This window comes from Caloenas nicobarica, chromosome 3 (genome assembly GCF_036013445.1).
Source record: "Caloenas nicobarica isolate bCalNic1 chromosome 3, bCalNic1.hap1, whole genome shotgun sequence".
In the NCBI taxonomy this organism is placed as follows: Eukaryota; Metazoa; Chordata; class Aves; order Columbiformes; family Columbidae; genus Caloenas; species Caloenas nicobarica.
In genome coordinates, this window is record NC_088247.1 from 58,841,823 (window position 1) to 58,863,395 (window position 21,573).

At 38.0% G+C, this 21,573-nt stretch overlaps 1 protein-coding gene across 1 annotated transcript in view; it reads left to right on the top strand.

The window, feature by feature from the left end:
• The window catches only part of ENPP3 (ectonucleotide pyrophosphatase/phosphodiesterase 3), a 42,263-nt gene extending 20,900 nt beyond the window's left edge, over window positions 1-21,363 (top strand). Inside the window, exons 14-25 of the mRNA XM_065632608.1 lie at window positions 737-768; window positions 3,694-3,821; window positions 5,622-5,688; window positions 7,395-7,482; window positions 8,322-8,491; window positions 8,596-8,647; window positions 9,401-9,555; window positions 15,063-15,198; window positions 16,161-16,238; window positions 17,652-17,784; window positions 19,469-19,625; window positions 21,190-21,363. Coding sequence (XP_065488680.1) covers window positions 737-768; window positions 3,694-3,821; window positions 5,622-5,688; window positions 7,395-7,482; window positions 8,322-8,491; window positions 8,596-8,647; window positions 9,401-9,555; window positions 15,063-15,198; window positions 16,161-16,238; window positions 17,652-17,784; window positions 19,469-19,625; window positions 21,190-21,363 — 1,370 coding nt within the window. The remainder of the gene's footprint in view (window positions 1-736; window positions 769-3,693; window positions 3,822-5,621; window positions 5,689-7,394; window positions 7,483-8,321; window positions 8,492-8,595; window positions 8,648-9,400; window positions 9,556-15,062; window positions 15,199-16,160; window positions 16,239-17,651; window positions 17,785-19,468; window positions 19,626-21,189) is intronic.
• The last annotated feature ends 210 nt before the right edge of the window (window positions 21,364-21,573 follow it).

The window sequence follows — 21,573 nt, forward strand, 5'->3', positions numbered from 1 at the left end:
GCTGGGATCCCAATGTATTTTTTATTTATTTTTCTATTCGCACTTATATTTGTAGGCACAATATAGAGCAGATTTATATTTGTAGATTTGCAGATTTGTATTTGTAGGCACAACATAAAGCAGACTTTCCTTGGTTTAAGTAGAACACAGTCTAAGTCACATAGGAGCAGAGTAATAAGCAGAGGAGAGGATAATGATGTCTTGTACATGTCTTAATCTCGATATAGTTGTTGTCTCATTTCCTCTAATGGTCTTACTTTTTCTGAAGGAATTTTCCTTCTGTAAATTGCTCAGATTTATTTTTAGAAAGCTAATGTCAAAAGGTTAAAGTCACTCTTTGAGGAAAGTGAAAGTACCAAGACAGACTGGATTTTTCTCTGTGACTGCTGCTGGAAGTGGAATAAAAGACAGGTGCTCCAGGTCCACTTCAACGTAAAAAAGGTTATACATCAAACAGAGGTTAGGTGGGAGAAGAAAATTTGGTTCTAATGAGATGTCAGCTTTAGGTGTAGGCAGTCATCCCTACAGCAGTTTTCTACAATCTGTCTTGATGTACCCAAAGTACCTTTGGAAACATAACATTCCTACCCATGGAAGGTTATGGTTACCATAATCTTCCCAGGCTATTGAAGAAATTGAATTTTACAGATAAAAAACATGTTGAAATTTTTCTCATGAGGCTTTGGACCTTCAACTGTTTGAATGTATGTTAATTCATCTTTTCTTTTTTTAACAGTTGACTCAGAAGGAGTTGTTAAAAACCTCACAGTGAGTAAATATTTTCATAGTTTTTCCTCATAGTTCCTCTTATATAAGAATCTGATCAAAAAGCACAGCTCGTGAAAGACTGAGACTACAGTGCCAGTTTAAATAGCGTACTGACTCCAGTGTACCATGGGAGGCAGTTCTGCAAGTTGTTGAAATATGATGTACAAAGATTTGCCATGAGTGATCTCTGTTCAGAGCAAAAGAGTTTTCTGAACTTCACTTTGAACGAGAAGAAGCATCTGACTTCCTGTGGAGAAAATAGAGTATACCTTCACTATAGAACATAATACAGCACAGAGATGCTTTCGACAGTAGGCACCTGTTAGGTCTGGACCACAAATGCTGCACCCAGGCTAGGTTAACATAACTTCTCCACACAGCAGATAATGATGTTGTAGAGTATATTGACACAGTGTGCTGCAGAGGCTGGAAATATAAATGGGAAGGGAGCATTTTAGACAAACTAATGGAGAACAGGCCTGTAAGGGCTCTTAAACATGATCCACAAGCAAGCTCTGACTTAAGAAATCCCTGAGGCCTAGAGTAAACTGAGCAGGTACAAGAAAGAAGGTTCATTCAGTACTTGACTTGTTTTTCCACACTTTCTCTAAGTATCTGATTCTGGACATTTTGGAGATCTGATTGGAAACAGAGTACTAGGCAAGATGGGTCTTTGGCATGAGGCAGTATGGCTCTTTTAGGATCTTTTATGATGTATTACTTAAGTGCTTGCAGTGCTTTTAGGTATGCTGCACTGGGCCCCATCCTGATAGTTCTGGTGGGGTCTCTGCCGTACTGGGTGGATGTAGCACTTCAGAGCAGGTCCAAGCTTGTCTTTGTCTCCCACATAGACCATTGATCCTTGTGGGTACACTCCTGACAACTGAGTTCTGAAGGGGGTGCAAACAAAGGAATGCAGAACGGAGTGCAAAACTAGGAAGACCAAGCTTATTTCTGTTACTGGAACATGATAAGATGTGACAGTCCTTATACTTTTTTAGATAGATAATTTGGTGGCTTTTTTTTTTTGGTAGTGTTTGAGATATGCTTTAATGCATGTGGGATGAAGGTAGTGGACAAGCTAAAATGCTTGTAGGAGAGTTGTCTTTTTGTATTTCTATGCATTTATAATTTACAGTGAGTTAAACATTTAAACTGCTTGCTTTTTATGTATTGTCATAATTTTCCATTCTTTCCTTCATTGCCAGTTTGTTTTCTATTCTGTGACGAGTCCTAGGCCAAGCAATAGACAGGTATTCTGATACTTTTAGAATAAATGCACTCAGCTAGGCAAAATTCAGGGCTGTCTCAGCTGGGTATATTTCTGATAAATCACCACTAGAGGTCTTCCTTTAACCTGTTGAACAACTCAGTTGTGCCAAATTGCATGTAGCTTTTGCCTGCCACTGAAGTCCAAAGGGCAGTGAACATTCCTGTCTAATTTTTGCTTGATTCCACATACCTAAGAACATGTCTTTTATTCCCCAGCATCCAAAGTAGGTGTGGGAGTAGGATATCAATGGTTGAGAATAGCAGAAGGAGTTTTTTCAGTACTATATCCCCTACTCCATCGTATGATGTAGAGCCTTTCATATCAAAGAACATTAGCGTGAGGGGAATAGCACAATTTGCGTGTTCTCAGCCCCAGTTGCAACTGCAGCTGCTAATAGTTACAGAGATGGGACATCTCTGCCTTACAATAATAGCCTGGTGTCGGGGCACTTCCTCTTTCCTTTTCTAGTAATGAATACTTAGAGCTTCTGTATTTTGCCCCTTTCGAGTTCTTAGAACTAGGGTTTTGGGCAAAGAAAAGGGTTGTGTGTTGTATATTAATTGCTATGCAATAGGCATAGAGTCATATTGTATGTTGATTTCCTGTATTTTTCTCTTCTATCAGACTATCCTTTGTAGAATGACCTCCTCTCCTTGGCTAGCAAACCCATTGAATCCTTCTTTTTCATGTTCCTGGATTCCACTATGCTGCTTTGATGAATATCCGGGCATGCTTACTCTCATTTCACATGGTCATGTCATCCTGTGCAGAGTATATGACTCTAGTACTTGAAGGTGAAGATGTCAGAGCAGACTCCAAGCATGCTATAGTTTGTACAGCCTGTGTGGTAAAAGAGATTGACTTCTCTAGCTTACCCAGCTTCTGAGCAGCTCTTCCCTCAGCAGTTTAGAAGTTCTATGTTGTCCCAGTGCTGGATTCCTGGTCAAGAGCAACACTTCTGAAACATTGCCATAATGCTTGCAGCCAGCTGGAATGGCTCCTCATGGCCATATGTAGTTAAAACTTTGCGGTATGTCATGTAGTTGTCATTAGGCTTTCAATGCCAAACTCACTCATGGCATGTCTGCTAACACAACAGTTATATTAACACATTAAATGTGGATGTAAAAGCTAAGGCCTTTAGCTAACAGCTGAGCATTGGATATTTACATGGCATGAGAGTACATGTTCAGTCTTGCAACTGGAAGCCTAGACTGTGCCACATTATTTCTACTTGGTTTTCTTTGTTATTTATTGAATGGTAAAGTAGTAGAAGATGGCAGAAATAAACTGCCAGGGAACCTTCTCTTGTATAGTATAATCTTACATACTAGATGCCAGTGACATTAGTATGGACATATAGACTAAACATGACTACTAAATGTCTTTGATCCTTAGGACTACTTTTACCACAGTATTTGTGAACTTGCTATACACATTATAGTACTGTATTTCAAACAGTTCCAAAAAAAGCTGCTTTTCCTTTCATTGCTTCTTGGGCCAAAAATTAGATCTGCAGGTTATCTGAGAAGCTGTCTGTGAATAATGGGCTTTGTGCTTACATTCCTGTCACTAAGATGTTTGTCATAATTTTGAATGTTGGGTTTATTTTTGACACTGAGCAAAACTCATGGCTGTTTCCTCTTGCACAGTGCAAAAGAACTCCTCAGCACTTCAAGCCTTATCTGACGCCTGACTTGCCAAAACGATTCCACTATGCTAACAACATTCGTATTGATAAAGTTCATCTTTTGGTGGATCAACAGTGGCTGGCTGTGAGGTAATGTAATTTTTGTGCCTGTTATCTTATCTTTGTGAGTATTATTTTTATGTTTTTCGCCCCATTCTCAACCTTTTAATTTCCTTCACAGCTGCCTCATTTCCTGTTTTGCTTTAGACTTGTTCCGTTTCTGTTTGCTACGTTTAAAATCTCACTATGTGTAAAAAGGGAAAATGCCTTATACATAAAGCCAAAAATGTATTGTTAGTATGATTTGAATCTTAACAGTCTAACAAAAGAATCATCATTACTCCAGATAAAATTTTTACAGAAAAAAAAGAAAGAAAAAAGAAAATAAAGAAGTGAATACTACTACATAGAAAAAGACTCTAAAATAATGCAGTGAAAATTGTTATACAAAGCCTTCTCAGTATTTAGTCCCTTTCCTGGTGTTACCGTCACCCCTCCACCACCCTTCTGGCTCCTAATGTCGATGGCTTCATTCTGGTGCATGTGTGGATATGGCCGGTAATCAGCATCATGTGTCCTTCATCAGGAGGAATATGTCGATGTTTCTTCTTCCTCACTCTGTGATCCGAATGGAGTCCTTCCTATATGTATGCTAACACTACAGCTAGCTCATTCTTCACTGGCCTGCAAGTTAACATGACATCTCAGTTCACTAGATATGGCACATTCTACATGTGTTAGATATTTGTTCTTTTTTCTCTTTCTTACCTCTAAGTCTGGCTTCACTCAGTTCGAGGTCTGCATTTCTTTAATTGTCCATCGGTGAGTTGTTTCTAGCCTTGGGGTCTCCATTCTACACAGAATAACTGGTTGTTGCTGCTGTTTATATAAAAACTATCTTTGCCATGCAGAGATACGCTGATAAGATAACAAATTAGACATAACCGCCTTGTCATTACAGAAAATTGCTGTAAGAGCTAAACAATAAAAATATAGCCCTGAGCAAGTCAAGAGCAGTTCAGACAAGCCTTAGTCCTGAGGCTTTGAAAACTCAATACAAAACCTGTGGTGTTAGTAGCAATACTGTATTTACTGAGCTACAGTGTTGCAGTTGGAGAAGCATGAGCCAACATGGAATTTCAAGACCCTTCAAATACTAGAAAATGCCTGGTCAGTATATGACTTCATTGCTTGTTTTGATGCAACCAAATAATTGTCCTGGACATATAAAAAGAAATGTGCACTGAAAAGTCTCATATTCATCCACTTTTAAACTGTGCTCAAACGTTATTGCACTTCTGAAAACAGGATACATGTGCTTGACAGCTGTGCATTGAATCAGTATGGGATGACTGTCTCTTTATCTTTCCATGTCTCTCAGCAACGGGTAAATTAAAACAAGTGTTAGTCATTATAACTCGGACTATTCTGACATGTTATTAATTCTATAACCCCCCACACACATCCACGTCTCTTCTTCACCCTTTAGAATCCATGGTGAAAATATAAGGCAAAATCCCTTGCAGTCTTATTTATATTGTTCCACAGAGGCTAACAACTGTGTTTTCCCATTATAAGTTCTTTATTAAAATGCAGATACCACAGAATATAACGGAAGAATTAGCCATTTTTTTCAATTCATTTTGAAAACATCTATTAATTGTACACTCAGTAGAGACCTAGGATACTTTATTTCTGTCTATGGCAATCTCTGTTACAGAAGAAAGAGATCTTCATAAAAGTGAACACTGGATGAGCAAAAAGTACTACATTATTATGCCAGAGTCAGTTCTTAAGACGTGATCCAGAGTCCGGTGATTCAGGATGGCTGTTATTAACTGGTTCTATTTGTGGCATTTTTATTTACACTACGTGATGTTTTTTCCTTAGGGATGGAACTTACACAAATTGTGATAGGGGTAACCATGGCTATAACAATGAATTTAAAAGTATGGAGGTAAGATGATTTCTGTTCAAGTCTTGCACCTTATATAGAAAACCATGATGTGCTAGGTGAACCACCAGAATGTAGAATATATAATGTTTTGCGGCGTGCTTTTTCTTCCACGTCACCCAGACATGTAAGCAGTGAACATATACTAGGTCCACATATTTGTATTGCCCTTCATTGATCTTTACAAGGCCTGCTTCCTTGGGATCCTGTAGCAGAACTTATCTGGGCTCACATTAACTCCAGAGCCAGATAGACTACGGTAAACCAAGCATTCCGTGTTTAGCTATGGGACACTGAATTCTTTCATTCTTTCTTTCTTTTACTGAGGCAATGACTGAAAAATCTCCCTAGGCTCTGGGAGTTCAGTTGAACGTCTGAAAGCCTGTGTGCCCAAATAAACTCAATCTCATTGTCTCAGCTTATCTTACAGGACTTAATCATATCATCAGAGCAAAAAAGTCAGTTGTATAACCTGTATGTTAGTATAGCTTGTATTGCAGTTTTGTCTCATTTTCACTTCTGGTTATAGTGAAAATATTTTGAGGTCTTGAGCTTTTAGTTTTCCATGAACTTACTGCGAAGTGAACCTTTATGTAAGGTAGGCCATGCCACTAGTAGTCCCATGTTTTGTGCCTAAGAATCAGATTCTTCCAGATCTTTATAACGCTATTAAAACCACATGTCAATATACTGATCAGAATGGTGCTGAATGTTTGTATGGAAAGAAAAAGTAAATTCTGGTTAACATGGAAACTTTAATCATAGATCACCTTATGCTGGTGTCACAATGACTAAGGAAATTTCTTGGCTTTATGAAGGAGCAAAATGTCTTAATGTTGTCTTTTAAAAGCAAATTAAAAAAATCCTTTTCTGCTATAGGAACATAAGAATATTATTTCAGAACAAGTCATTGTCCTGTTTAGTCATGTTTCCTGTATCTTACAGCAGGCAGCTCAGGAGGCTTATAAAATAGTATAATAGAAACTAATGTGAGACTGTAAGGAGTTTCAGTGTTCTGCTACAACGCTTGCAGACCCCAGCAAGGGCTGCCCAGCACTACATTGTACCATCGGTGGTACTGATGTAGGACTCTGCTGAGCTTGGGATGAGTCTCCCCAGTTCCCTGCTCCTTGGCCATGGCTATAGGCTCTGAAGTGACCCAAACACTTTTGAGAAAGAGAGACAGAAAGAGAGAGAGAAAGAAAAAAAGAGAGAAAGAAAGAGAGAAAAGAAAGAAAGAGAGAGAGAAAAGAAAGAAAAGAAAGAAAAGAAACCCCAACTCCCCAGTGCTTATATTTCTAGCCCAATATTAGCCTTTAGATAGGATCTGTGAGTGTCATAACTGCATTTGTTGAAATGTCATTGTTACTGACTGTTGCAATGAAAACATAAAAAGGTGTGAATTTGAAACATAGTAAATAATATTTTTTGTAAGTATGCATCAAAATATTAAAGAACAACTCTGCCTCTCCCAATTAATTATATAGTTTAAAGTATCCTGAAAAATGAATTTATGTTTTGCATTTTTCTTCAAATTATATGCAATGGGCAAAATTTGCCTTCTTTACCAGAACAATCCTGTATTTTAATTTTTGTGACTTTGAAAAGACTGCATTTTGTTCCAATGTCCCTGTTTCCATAAAATGCAACTGTATTGTTTTTTAATTTGGATTCCTTTAGATAACAACTTTTGTTTTATTACAATCTAGGCTATTTTCTTAGCATATGGCCCAAGCTTTAAAGAGCAAACAGAAGTGGATGCTTTTGAAAACATCGAGGTTTATAACCTTATGTGTGGTGAGTAGAACCACTCCAGTACTTTAGATGATAAAACAATGTAACCTTATGTGTGGTGAGTAGAACCACTCCAGTACTTTAGATGATAAAACAATGGCATTTTCAAATACCCGTGTTTTAAGAGCTAAAAGAAGAGTAATTAAAAATACAGCTAACTCATTCAGAAGCTAGGTTTTTCACACAAAACACTGAAGCCATGCTCTTTTGCCTTCTGCACAGTGCCAAAAATTAACTGCCAGAAACTTTTCTGCTTTGAAGGTTGTTTCTGATTGCAGAAGGAGTCCACTAAAGAATCAGAGAGAAGCTCTCCTGCCACATGGGCTTGCTGCTGAAATGGTGCCTGCGGAATAATTTTGGGATAAGAATATTGTAGAGAGTTACTGCTCTTGCTTATAACTTGAGGTGGACCAAAGCGGTGCCAGCAGTGACCAGTTAGGAAGTATGTGCCCCAGAAAATATGGATTAAGGCATCACACAGAACTGCAATAGGCTAATATGCTTCACAATGTGATCTGGTTGCAATCAGATTTGTAGTCTGCATTAAACTATTTAATTTTATGAATGTTATGGCCATGTATAAAACTGTATCAACAGTACTCAAATATATAATTACCAATTCTTTATGCAGTGGAAGATAGAAATGAACCTTCCCATCTAGAAAATTGCAAGTTGATGGTAGTAGTTACCGTAATAGGTTAGATAACTGAATAAGCTATTTCTTCTATATTTAGAATGAATGTGTAGGAAATGCATAGAATTGGAAATATGACTTTTGAAAATGCTATTTTAGTCTTAAAATAGCTTTAAAGTATATTTACAAATTCCAAATGTTTCAACAGATTTGCTTCATATTGCACCGGCACCAAACAACGGAACACATGGAAGCTTGAATCACCTCTTAAAAACACCTTTTTACAATCCTTCACATGCAAATGAAGACTCATCTCCTTCTTCATGTCCAATTTCTTATCTGACTCCTGTAGATGATCTGGGATGCACATGTGTGAATGTAAGTAGGGGCTTGTGGGATCTTTTAATCATCTTTGTCAAGTGTGTTCGCTTTTTTTTTGTCTAAACTGGGTTTATTTTGAATGGTTGTCTTATATTTTACAGATATCAGATGTTTCAGTACTAAATGAGAGGTTAAATCTCACTACAGAAGAAGGTAAGTAGCAAGAAATGAAAAGGACAGCAATATTTTTAAATCTATGCCTGGTTTAGATTTTACATTTTTGGTTTCAGTGGGAGTTTTTGCAATATTATTTACAATTTAAAGTGAAGTAGGAAAGCCAGGTAGGAAGCATAACTTTTTTTTCTTTGCATTGCTTTAAAAAATGCTAATTGATACTGTTATAGCAACAATTATGCATAGGAACAAGATCTGAATCCCATTAAAATCTTGGAAAAAACCATAAAGGTTTCAGTGATCTTTGGAGAAAGCCTGAGAAGTTCCAGGCTATTTGCCATAACTCTTGTTCCCCACCTTGTAACCATAATTTTGCCTTTCTCTGGTCAAAAATTCCTGTAGATATTACTGTGTGTTTTTTCGTGGTATTTCTGGAAATTTTAGGAAACATTGTAATGCTTCCTATCCGAGTCAAATAAGATGTAAATTGCACTCCACTGGCAAGATAAGTTCACAAGATTTATATTGGTATGAAATTGTGAAGAAACAAGAATTTGCAAGTCTGATCTATTACACTGAGTTCTGTATGTTAAACATAACACGAAAGCTATTTTCTAGTTTTTGTATTCCACTCAGAAGCTAAGAGATTAAAGAAACACATGCCCATGCTTACTGTTGGTTTTATTTGTATTTATTAATGTTTTAATTTACATTTTTCTCTGCTCTCTTAAACTGTTGTGCCATCCAAGATGTTATAGAAGAATGAATCAATAATTATTGTTTAAATTCTAGTAAATAAGGCAAACTCAGATCATTTGCCATACGGGAGACCCAGAGTTCTTCAGAAGCAAAATCTCTACTGCATCCTTTCGCATCATCAGTATGTGAGTGGATACAGCTATGACATCTGGATGCCACTGTGGACTGCATACACTGTGAATAAGCCTGTAAGTTATCAAATATCTGTACTATTCTTAAATGTGTAATCTAACAGTGTGAAAATGTGGTTCATTCATCAGAAATCCTGGTTGAGGACTGGTGGATATCATGTGACTAAGACCCTTATGTCTGAAAAATTGTCTTTGATATCTTTTAAGTTTCAACTATCTTAAAATAGTGTTTACCAAGCTCAAGATCAGAGCATCCCGACGCGCAGGAAGTCAAGGAAGGGAGCCAGGAGACCTGCGTGGTTAAACAGGGAACTGCTGGGCAAACTCAAGTGGAAGAGGAGAGTTTACAAATCATGGAAGGAGGGGCTGGCCACTTGGGAAGAATATAAGGCTGTTGTCAGAGGATGTAGGGAGGCAACTAGGAAAGCTAAGGCCTCCTTAGAGTTAAACCTGGCGAGAGGGGTCAAGGACAACAGGAAGAGCTTCTTCAAATACATGGCAGATAAAACTAACACCAGAGGCAATGTAGGCCCACTGATGAATGGGGTGGGTGCCCTGGTGACAGAAGATACAGAGAAGGCAGGATTACTGAATGCCTTCCTTGTCTCTGTCTACTCTGCCGGAGGCTGTCCTGAGGAGCCCCCTACCCCTGAGGCCCCAGAGGAAGGCAGGGCAATGGAGGAGTTTGCCTCAGTTGATGAGGACTGGGTTAGGGAGCATTTAAGCAATCTGGACATCCATAAATCCATGGTTCCAGATGGGATGCACTCGCGGGTGCTGAGGGAGCTGGCTGAAGTCATTGCTGGATCGCTCTCCATCATCTTTGCCAAGTCTTGGGAAACGGGAGAGGTGCCTGAGGACTGGAGGAAAGCAAATGTCACTCCGGTCTTCCAAAAGGGCAAGAAGGAGGACCCGGGCAACGATAGACCGGTCAGCCTCACCTCCATCCCTGGGAAAGTGATGGAACACCTTATCCTTGGTGCCATCTTAAGACTTATCAAGGATAAGAGGGTCATCAGGGACAGTCAACATGGCTTCACCAAGGAGAAGTCGTGTTTGACCAACCTCATAGCCTTTTATGAAGACGTAACAAGGTGTATTGACGATGGCAGAGCAGTGGATGTGGTCTACCTTGACTTCAGCAAAGCATTTGGCACCGTCTCCCACAGCATCCTCACGGCAAAACTGAGGAAGTGTGGACTGGATGATCGGGTAGTGAGGTGGACTGCAAACTGGCTGAAGGAGAGAAGCCAGAGAGTTGTGATCAATGGGGCAGAGTCTGGTTGGAGGCCTGTATCTAGTGGAGTGCCTCAAGGGTCAGTTCTGGGACCAATACTATTCAATATATTCATCAATGACTTGGATGAGGGAATTGAGTGTACTATCAGCAAGTTTGCTGATGACACCAAGCTGGGAGGAGTGGCTGACACTCCAGAAGGCTGTGCTGCCATCCAGCGAGATCTGGACAGGCTAGAGAGTTGGGCAGGGAAAAATTTAATGAAATATAACAAGGGCAAGTGTAGAGTCTTGCATCTGGGCAGGAACAACCCCAGGTTCCAGTACAGGTTGGGGAATGACCTATTAGAGAGCAGTGTAGGGGAAAGGGACCTGGGGGTCCTGGTGGACAGCAGGATGACCATGAGCCAGCACTGTGCCCTTGTGGCCAAGAAGGCCAATGGCATCCTGGGGTGTATTAGAAGGGGGGTGGTTAGTAGGTCAAGAGAGGTTCTCCTTCCCCTCTACTCTGCCCTGGTGAGACCTCATCTGGAATATTGTGTCCAGTTCTGGGCCCCTCAGTTCAAGAAGGACAGGGAACTGCTGGAGAGAGTCCAGCGCAGGGCCACAGAGATGATTAGGGGAGTGGAGCATCTCCCTTATGAGGAAAGGCTGAGGGAGCTGGGTCTCTTTAGCTTGGAGAAGAGGAGACTGAGGGGTGACCTCATCAGTGTTTATAAATATATAAAGGGTGGGTGTCACGAGGATGGAGCCAGGCTCTTCTCGGTGACAACCAACAGTAAGACAAGGGGTAATGGGTTCAAGCTGGAACACAAGAGGTTCCACTTAAATGTGAGAAGAAACGTCTTCACAGTGAGGGTGACGGAACACTGGAACAGGCTGCCCAGGGAGGTTGTGGAGTCTCCTTCTCTGGAGACATTCGAAACCCGCCTGGACGCCTTCCTGTGTAACCTCACCTAGGTGTTCCTGCCCTGGCAGGGGGATTGGACTAGATGATCTTTTGAGGTCCCTTCCAATCCCTAACATTCTGTGATTCTGTGATTCTGTGAAAAAGGTGAGAGTGGCCATCTGTTAGGGACACAAAAGATACAGAAGAATAGAACTGCTGGTAAGCTGGTTCCATTAAGCCTGTTCTATAAAAGGAATAGGCTGTTGAGACAATGCTCCAACTTGCCTTTCAATTCCTGAGGAAAATCAGGCTGTGATTTCCCAAACCAGAAGCTTATAAGCTTTCCTGTGAATATCATTATGTTTTTCCTATTCATGAACCTTTGTACAACTCTGTAAGACAGTTTGTCCTAATGCATATTTCTGTATGTTCTGTTTATTTTCTCTCTGTTACATTATTTCAGAAAATTCTAATTATAGCTGAATGAACCTCTGTGAGTTCAAGGGTGTGTGCTCTGGAATAAATGGTTTGAGTTTTCAGGGTCAGTAAACTAGTGGACATCCATGTGCTTAATTCCTCCTATAATTTGACTCTTTTTCTAAGTTGCCCTGAGGAAATAACTTTTCCACTGATTTTTCTGTCTTAAGAGAGCTGTTACTGATGTCTACATGATTTCTTATTTTATCAGCTCAAATATGGGGAAATTATTTTAATAAAATATATGCTGCCAGAATGTTACTATTTCAGAAAGTTTTACTCCATACTTTCTACTGATTTTTCACAATCTGGGTGAAGGATCACAAATCCAGCTCTAACAAGGCTTAAAGTCTAGTGAAACAAATGTCAGTTTCAGCAAAGATTATTTTTACTTCATCATATTTGAACAACTGCTCTTATCGCTTACTATGAAAGTGCATTACCCTAATGAAAACCAGTTAATTGTGGGAAGACTTTTTTCTGATTTTGCTTTAAAAAGATTCAAAAGTCCCACCAGAGCTGGAGTCTTTTTAATATTTCAGAAACAGCAGCAAAACGTTCAAAAAAGCAAATAACTTTTCAGACATTTTCCTTTGTTGAAAACCAAATTCTTAGTTGAAAAAGTAGTGTATAAAGAAAGTTCTTGCCCAATATAACATCTAAATCAACAGAAATACGTATTTGTGGGAGTTTCTTATAGTGGTTTTATTCAACATTGTGGGAAGCAGTGAATAACTGAGACTGAAGTATTGGAGGGTATAGTTCACAGCAGATTCTAATACTATAATATATGTTTTCTATAGAAAGAATAGCAAAGAATAAATTTCCTCCGTAATACTCTGAGACATAATGGTGAAAGGTTTTAAGTATAAGCGCTCACTGACTGACTTACCTTACACAGTAAGCTGACATCATGATTTTTTATCACAATACGTATTAATTGAGAGAAAAAAAGCTGTATAAATTGTAACAGCAGTAGAAGGAGAGAGGGATACAGCTAATGCCCTCGACTATAAGCTTTGGCTACAATACTTGGGAATGACAGAAAATTGCAATTTCCACGGATTTTTTTATTGCATCCTAGATTATTTATGTTGTGGATAAAGGCCATGCAGTGATTTACATAATTTGTAAGGTGGTGCATTTCTTGACATGAGGTAGCTATCAAGAAGGGCTTAAACAGTAAAATGGGTGATGCGGGTTGGAGTTTTGCTGGTTTTATGTGATTTGGAAGTTTTGAAACTGTGCTGGCTGACCAAGCCCACACAGTATCATTGTACCTGCGTGTGATATCAGAATCAGGGATATTATGAAAAATAGATAGTTACAAATCTTAAATAAATGATGCCAGATAGAGTTTTGGTTACTTAATATTCTCAGTCAAAGGAAAAATTAAGATTGAAGGACGTTTATTTTCTTGAGGTTTTATACTCACCTCCCAGGAAGGAAGGCAGTTTTTTTTGCAAAAAGACACCTGAGGAATTTAAATAGCTTTGCTATGTGGAATCACTGAAGTTTACTATAAAAATATATCAGAATGTATAACATTCTAATCTATCCTGCAATTGCATGAAAACAGCAATGAGACCTGTATAAATCACTGGGATTTTTGGAACTAAAGCTCAGTGTACAGATGCTTAAATTCTGTCCTGTAATACATATAACTCATGCTTCTCAACATTAATTACTAGCTAGTCAAAAGACAATAACCTGCATCACAAAAGCAATGCCAGTTTTTAGTTGTAATTGTTTTCTTCAAAAGACATCATGGTTCTTTGATCCGAAAGACAAGGAGCAAAATGGCTAAAGCTGTTGAAGTGGTGAAGAATGTTTTTTTTCCTGATTCTGAAGTTTTGAGGCATTGCATATCACTTCAAGATCTCATTTCTTAATAAATGACCCTGCCTTATTGATTTGGACACTAGAAAGGACAAATTGCTCAAATGAATTGAATGAAAGTTTTTTTATTGGATTTACATTTGCTTGACAATGACAGCTTATCTGCTCAGGTGTCAAAGGCAGTCTTTTGTATTGTATTCCGTGTGGTATATCTATTTGCCATTAATATACAACCTGTCCATAATATGGGCATTTACAGGAATCCTCATAAAAGTAAATAAAGAAATTAAATCAAGGAGCACAAAGAGGCACAAGAAGAATATTCTACTTCTTTATTTCTGCTTGGTTTTAACTGATCAAAATCAACAATGTACTGAAAATCAATTTAGATGTTTAACTACTGTTTATAAATGTATAAAGCAAATAAATATGTTCCATTCTTACCAAAATGAAAACTAATTACATGTAAATGAGTATGAAAAAGAAAATGCAGTTAAACACAGAAAAGCAGATTCTGATGTTTTAGCTTATGCTATTGTAAAATTACGATAAAGGTTATAGAAAATGTTATAGAAAAAAATAAAGGTTATAGAAACAATTATAGTGGTCAGAATCACTTTTGGCCAGCTCTTAGCTAGTGTGCATGTGAACACGTCTCAGTTGAAGTTAGTGAAGCTAGCCAGTAAAATGTAGTGAACTTACTATGAATTTATGTAGCTTTAACTTTTAGCAGCACAGACTCTTATTATGGGCATCCTCAGATGCTAAGATGAGGTGACAGTGTCATCTTTATACACTAGCTCATTTCCAGGAGGATGTGACATCAAGTTTGTGTTTCCAGAAATATAAGTGATGGATGAGCCAAACTTGTCACCCATTTTTGCGTAAGGTATAACCTTGTTTTGATACTAGAGTTTTACATGCTGCATAAGGATTTCCCTGAATTACCTAAAAACAGAAGTAGAGGAAAAACACTGGGCAGAAAACATCACTGTCCATTACTTGCATTGACCTGATTCACTGTGAAAATAGGAGAAGATTCAATGAAGTCCATTCTAGAAAGTTAAAACCATACAAAGCCACAGCTGTGGGTGTAATACTTTTTTTTCCCTTCTTTTCACAGGAAAACACATCTGCTCTTCCTCCCACTGTTTCAGACTGTCTGCGGGCTGATGTTAGAATCCCTGTTGCTCGGAGCCAAAATTGTTCCAATTACCCAGAAGGGCTGAACTTCACCCGCAGTTTCCTCTATCCTCCCAGTGAGCACGGTGCTTTTTATAGCTAGAACTTAGAAAGTCTTAATCAGCTGGATGTGGGTTTATGTTTAAACATATACCCAAACACCAAAACAAATTTCTTCGGATCAGCATGTTGGGCAGAAAAAGGTTTCCAGTGTTTGCAGACTGACCAAAAGCAGGACAACTGCTACTTGTATGTAAATATTTTCAGTTTAGAAGGCTTAAGTTTTTCTTTAAAAAATGGAACATCTTGAATGTGATGAAAACTGGTTGGAAAGATGTAAAGGGTTGGAGTAAAGGACTGGACTGTCCCTCTTCCTCTGTATGCATATTCATTTCCTGTTGTCAAATTTGAAAACTACTTTATTGAATAGATTGTACAAACTAATTTGGAGATACATTTGTAGTAGTATCATACACTCATGCTCAAATATCAATTTAATTTACAAACAGTTAGGAAACAGTCCTGGCACAGAGCTTTTTTCAGCATATCTCGAAGGTGACACACAACTTGATATATTTCAGAAGGTACTTTCTGTTTGGGGGACTTCAGAGGGAGAGGAAATCAAAAGAAAACACATCTCATGAAAGCTGAATAGCCTGGAAGCATTAGGTGATTAACAGTGTGATGTTATGGTCTGATAGTTCCTTTATAGCCTGCTGCATGGGCAAATACTATAAAATTCTTATCTAAAATGTTACACGTGACAAAATGTTGTTTATCCTTCATTAGTATTTGCCATAATTATGAAGGAAGTTTTCCATCCAGCATAATAAACTGCAGACATAAATGTCGTTGTATAATATGTGGCTTCATATGTTGCATTCTCTCTTCTGCAGGCTAGCAGGAAATTTAAATGTTAAATGTAAATTGAATTAACATAAAATGTAATTAAATTACATGTACCTGCTATTAATAGTGATATATTATTCAAATTTGTCTTTGTATAGTATTTCATTAATGTATACATTATTTTATACAGACTTCAGTTCTCCTGCTGTTGAACAGTATGATGCCTTACTCACCAGCAATATTGTTCCCATGTATAGAGCTTTCACAGGTACGTTGCAAAGTTTTGATAAATTTTCTGTAATTATCATTCTGGATTTGATAGAGCTATGATTAGGACTTAAAAACATTAATGTATGGCCTGCAGTATATCCAGATCTTGTGCAAACACACCTAAAACTTTTTAAAAGCAGATGTGTGAAATTGTAAAATGCACTTATGTAAGTTACGGGTTTTTTCTGTGCACAGTCCTGTCTGACCTTTGCTTAGGTGTACCTGTTCACTTTCGAATTTTCTGTTCCTCTCCTCTGTGCTCTTCTAACATGGAAAGCCGGCTATGAAAACATGCCCCTGGGGAAATGCTCAAAGCAAATGAAAATGGCACTTTTTCTTTCCTTTTGCAAGGTCTCAAGAGAAGACAGGATGAAGTTTGGAAGCAATGCCCTGATATAGTTCCTGTTTCATCAAGCAGAAACTCAAACCAGACAATATTAACCTTGGAATATTTATTTCAGGCAGATGTTGCTATTATACAAGTGCAGTAAGCTACATTAACTCTTTCCATCCAGCCTGACTCACATTTGTTTGTAATCATTGATAAGACATTTTCTACAGCTGCATATCATCCTGTCTTACTCTTAGGCCTAGGCTCATTTTCCTGGAAAAAGGATAGAAAGAGGAATTCTGGAAGGAAAAAGCTCAAGGAAAAGCAATGATGTAACTACCTTTTTAATGCATTCAGACCTCTTTTATTAATTCACTCACTCATGTCATATAAGAAACAAAGATCCAGAAAACCTAAGTGGCTTTAAACTTCCAAGTAAATCAAAGACATTAAGAAAAATCCAATTTTCCAATAAAAACTCTGCAAAAGATTTAAACTTACCAGAAGTTACTCTAGACCCTAAGTAAGACATAAATCAACCTTCAAAACCTATCTGCTTTTTTCGCCATGGTATCTCTAAATATCTGAATAGTCACACTAGCTTATATCCTACAAACTGATTTTCTCAAATAACATCTGTGAAGAAAACTAGATTGCCTAGTGATATTTGACATAAGTTCAAATCAACTCTCAGGTGGCAAATATTCCTCTCACAAAGCCACTATCTCAGTTTCTACTAATTGGCACAATTGTGGGTACTAGCAGATAGGTCAGAAATGAATGACCTCTCAGCTCTAGAGTTGTAGCTTCAGCTTCAGATCGAATGCATTATCTCCAGTAGTGCAATGGACCTTGCAGAGCTATAATAATATTTACTGTGCTTCTTTCAATGGTGAGTGAGAGTATGTCTCTTCTGATGAAATCCAAATTTTGTGTAACAAAGAGTTGATTTTACAGGTAGTTTAGTTAAGAACTTTTTATTATTTATCTATACTGGAAAAGGAAATATGTTCCTTTTCTTTAGTAGTGAAATAATTTCAAATTTATGTTAAATATACTTATGTTCTCTTTTAATGACAGACATATGGGACTATTTCCATAATGTGCTTCTTCAGGAATACGCTAGAGAAAGGAATGGAGTAAATGTTGTCAGTGGACCAGTATTTGATTACAATTATGATGGCAATTTTGATACTCTTGATGAAATTAAGCAGTAAGTACATGAAAAAGCCAGACGTCAAACTCCATATTATTTCCCAGTGTATTTCCACACAAATAAACATCTTACAAAAAGAACAAGAAACAAGTATCACGGAGAAAGGAGTCTTTCCTTTGTAATTTTCCTTTATAGTACATTCACTGTTACTCATACAACAGCAAATGCTCTTGCAAACAGATACAGTATTGTTCAAGTTGAAGTTCTAGTAAAGAGAAAAATGCTTTGCAGTTACATGTCTATCTATGTACACATGCACAGATACAGACCAGTAACTTCCCAAGCTTATGCCTAGATTTTTGGGCCTCTGAAACAGAAATACTGGGAGAATAGATGACATCTAAATATGCAGAAGATGTGTTTAAGCATAATTTTCTCACTTTCGTGTTGTGCTCACTCACCTGTTAGTTGTTTCCCCCTGTTGTCTCGAACTGATGTGGTTTATTAAAGATCAGATTTCTGTGTTTGCCTTCACTGAATCATGCAACTGGGAACATAACATGTAACATTCCTGAGTGGTACCTTTGTGTAGCTATGGCTTACACAGGTCACTTGAAGGTCTGACAAGTCCTAAGTACATTTTAGTGAGCTTTGGTAGCATAACAAAATACATTTAAAAATGTATCTGTGTATAGAAACAGGAATAAGACAAGACTTACATTAAAATATTTTAAAAAGAGAAATAGAAAAGATAAATACCAATTATTTCTGTTAGTGAATGGGGACAGAAGGAGGGAAAAACAGAGTAAGAACGAACAACTTCACTTGTTCCAAATATAGGGGAAATGCCTTGTGACAGTAAGAACACATGTAGTAGAAAAGTGCTGGGAAATATGCACAACTTAATCTGTCACTGGAGATGTTTTATTCAAGGCTAGACTTAATACCACATCTGTCAAAAATATTTTGAGAATGGGAAAATCAGCTCTGCCACAAAGTAGGAGGGTGGAAGGGAGGAGAGACTAGAACTTCCTTCCAGGCAGAATGCTGTAATACCCAGTCAACCACATAAAGTCTATAGTTTGGAATAATCATGTTTTATTCAGCACAGTCAGTCATACGAAGCAGTATAATCATTTAAGTGACAGTGTTTCGTTGGATACGGAAAATGTACAGCAAATTTGAGAAGTATTTAGCTCCTCATAAGTTTATACACAAAAGTGACCATGTTCACAGAATAGCCAGAAAAGGCAGGCAAAGACATTTTCAATCAGGTATCCTAAGCTGGTTTCTATAGCACATAGCCACAAGTCATCATTCTGGCATTTCTTGCTGGCAAGGAACCAGAAACTAATTTTCTTATTACTCTTCTCCAGTTCAGTTTCATGTAGTTGAAATTCTTAACGTAACAAAGGGCAAATACGATGCTCTATCCTGCCTCTTCCAGATGTAGAGATCTCTGGCTTTGGCAAAATAGAGTGTTGGCCCCATAAGCGATTCTGACAGTTTCAGTGAGACTGCTTGTAGGAAAAGGACTAATCCATGCATGTTTGGCTATTCATGAAACAGATAGTGAGGCTGTCTATCCCATCAGGTATTTATTTCAATTATAAAATAAATAAAGGTCATATAGTAGTGAAAGATCTATGCTGAGTTCTATATGGCATCATGGTTTTAATGGCATCAAGGGTTTTAATAATTGATATCTAGATAAATTCCTTAATTAATGTTTGTTTTGTAGGCATGTAAACAATACAGAAATCCCTGTCCCAACGCATTACTTTGTGGTTCTGACCAGCTGCAAGGACAAGTCCTATACGCCACTGAACTGTTCAGGCTCCTTGGATGCTTTGTCTTTTATCATTCCTCATCGACCTGACAACTCTGAAAGCTGTGCTGTAAGTATACTTCCATGCTCCTGTGTGCCAGTGAGCTTTGTGAACTGATTCCCAGTGGGATTCAGTCATCTGGTGAATCTTTAGAAGTCTGAGTGTTTAATTAATTCATTCTTCATGAGCTGAGAGTGAGTTGAGAGCTAAAGCGATGACTAGGAGAGCAAGAAGCTCCAGGAGAGGTAGCAGGAAACTAATGAGCTGATAGGAAGCAAGGAAGAAAGCAAGGAAGAAAGGAGGGTTTGACAGGAGGACTTGGAAATGCTGTCACCTGAGAATAGCTGAAGACAGCAGCACAGCCACCAGGTTGATGAGATAGCTTTATGTGAGGCTGCAGGATAAACTTATTCCAGAGGTATCAGAGGACTTTGAGTGTTACTTCCTTCAGTGTAGCTAGAAAGATTCCTTCAATCCTTCGTTCCACCTTTATCAGCAATTAGACAGTAGCATTTAGATGGATGGTTCTGCAGTTGAAATCCATACTTGAATTAAATAAAATCTATGCTTATCACTAACAGTGTAGATCTCATGTTTTGTAGCAAACAAAATAAATTAGCTGAGTCTGTTATGTATTGTTGAGCCAGCTGAGTGTCTGTTCCATAAATTCTGCGATGAAGAAGGCTCCTTAGCTCACTGTGTGTATTACAGAGTCTCCCCACACACAAGTATAGCTGCACAGACTCGAACTGGCCCTCGAAGCAATATAATTGTGTTTATTTGGTTTATTTATAACTTTGAACTCATAACTCAGACAGGTGCAGTCTTGTGCTGCTTAGAAACAAGTTGGGTGTCTCCCCATTTGTGGTGTGGATAATCCACAACTGCCCAGTAATTGTTTTGGTAGTTGAGAGTTGACTAAATACACAAAGTAAATAATATGAATGAATTAGTCTTTATACTTTAGAAATTAACATCTGTTATTTCTAAAGTTTAGCAACAAATCCCAAATATCATTGCACTTTATATTAATTATATTGCAGTGACGTAAATTTAGTGAACCATTTGTCTCAGAAGCAGATATCAGTAACGGAAAAGCAAATTACCATCTGTTTGCAAAAAAACTTTGTAGTAAAAGAATTGAATAACAACATTTTTGATTGATTAGTGCTTACATTCCCATTGTTTTCCTCGTTTATCTAGCAATTATTATTGCTGTCCAACAAGCAAGACTGAGCTTCTGTAAGGACTTTGTTCAGGTTGTCAGGTGCCTATTATTTGGCTAGCCTGAGCACTGGGGCTAATTTATACTCTAACTAAAACTATCCTTACCCATGTGTTTAAAACATGACTCAACTGTACTTTGTAGTTAAAAGTCACTCTTGCCATTTCAGCTTAATTTTGCTTCTCTGTTACTTGGGAGGTGGGGAGAGAGGACATCCATTTGATTATATTCAAATGAGATCCCTAAATGCCAGGCTGTAAAGATCTGTAGGAAAACATGAAAGAAGGTTTACCAACTGGAAGCCTTAGTCTGTCAAACCAGTTCAAACACTGGCTGTTGTCTAACACCACCACCAAACAACAGGGTGCCTTTTATGTGCTTGAACATTGTTCTCATTTGTTTTGGCAGGAAAATAAGACACTTTCCGAATGGGTTGAAGAAAGAATTCAGGCACACTCTGCACGTGTTCGGGATGTGGAGCTGCTAACTGGACTTGACTTTTACCAGGAAAGAAATGAACCCATCTCAGATATCTTACAGCTAAAAACATTTTTGCCAGTATTTGAGACTGAAATTAACTGAGCATATGTTAAAAAATTGTCAGTGCTTGGAAGAAAGCAATTTAAGTGATTTAACATTTTTCCTTGCTAAGTGTGTAGGAAACATGACTACATCTCTTCTATAGGAAAACACACTTAGAGGAGCTAAATTGGTTTTTTTTCAGATTTGTGGTCTTTGGTCAAGTTTTGTACCAACTGAATAAAAATTACTTGAAGTAAATGAAATCGTCAT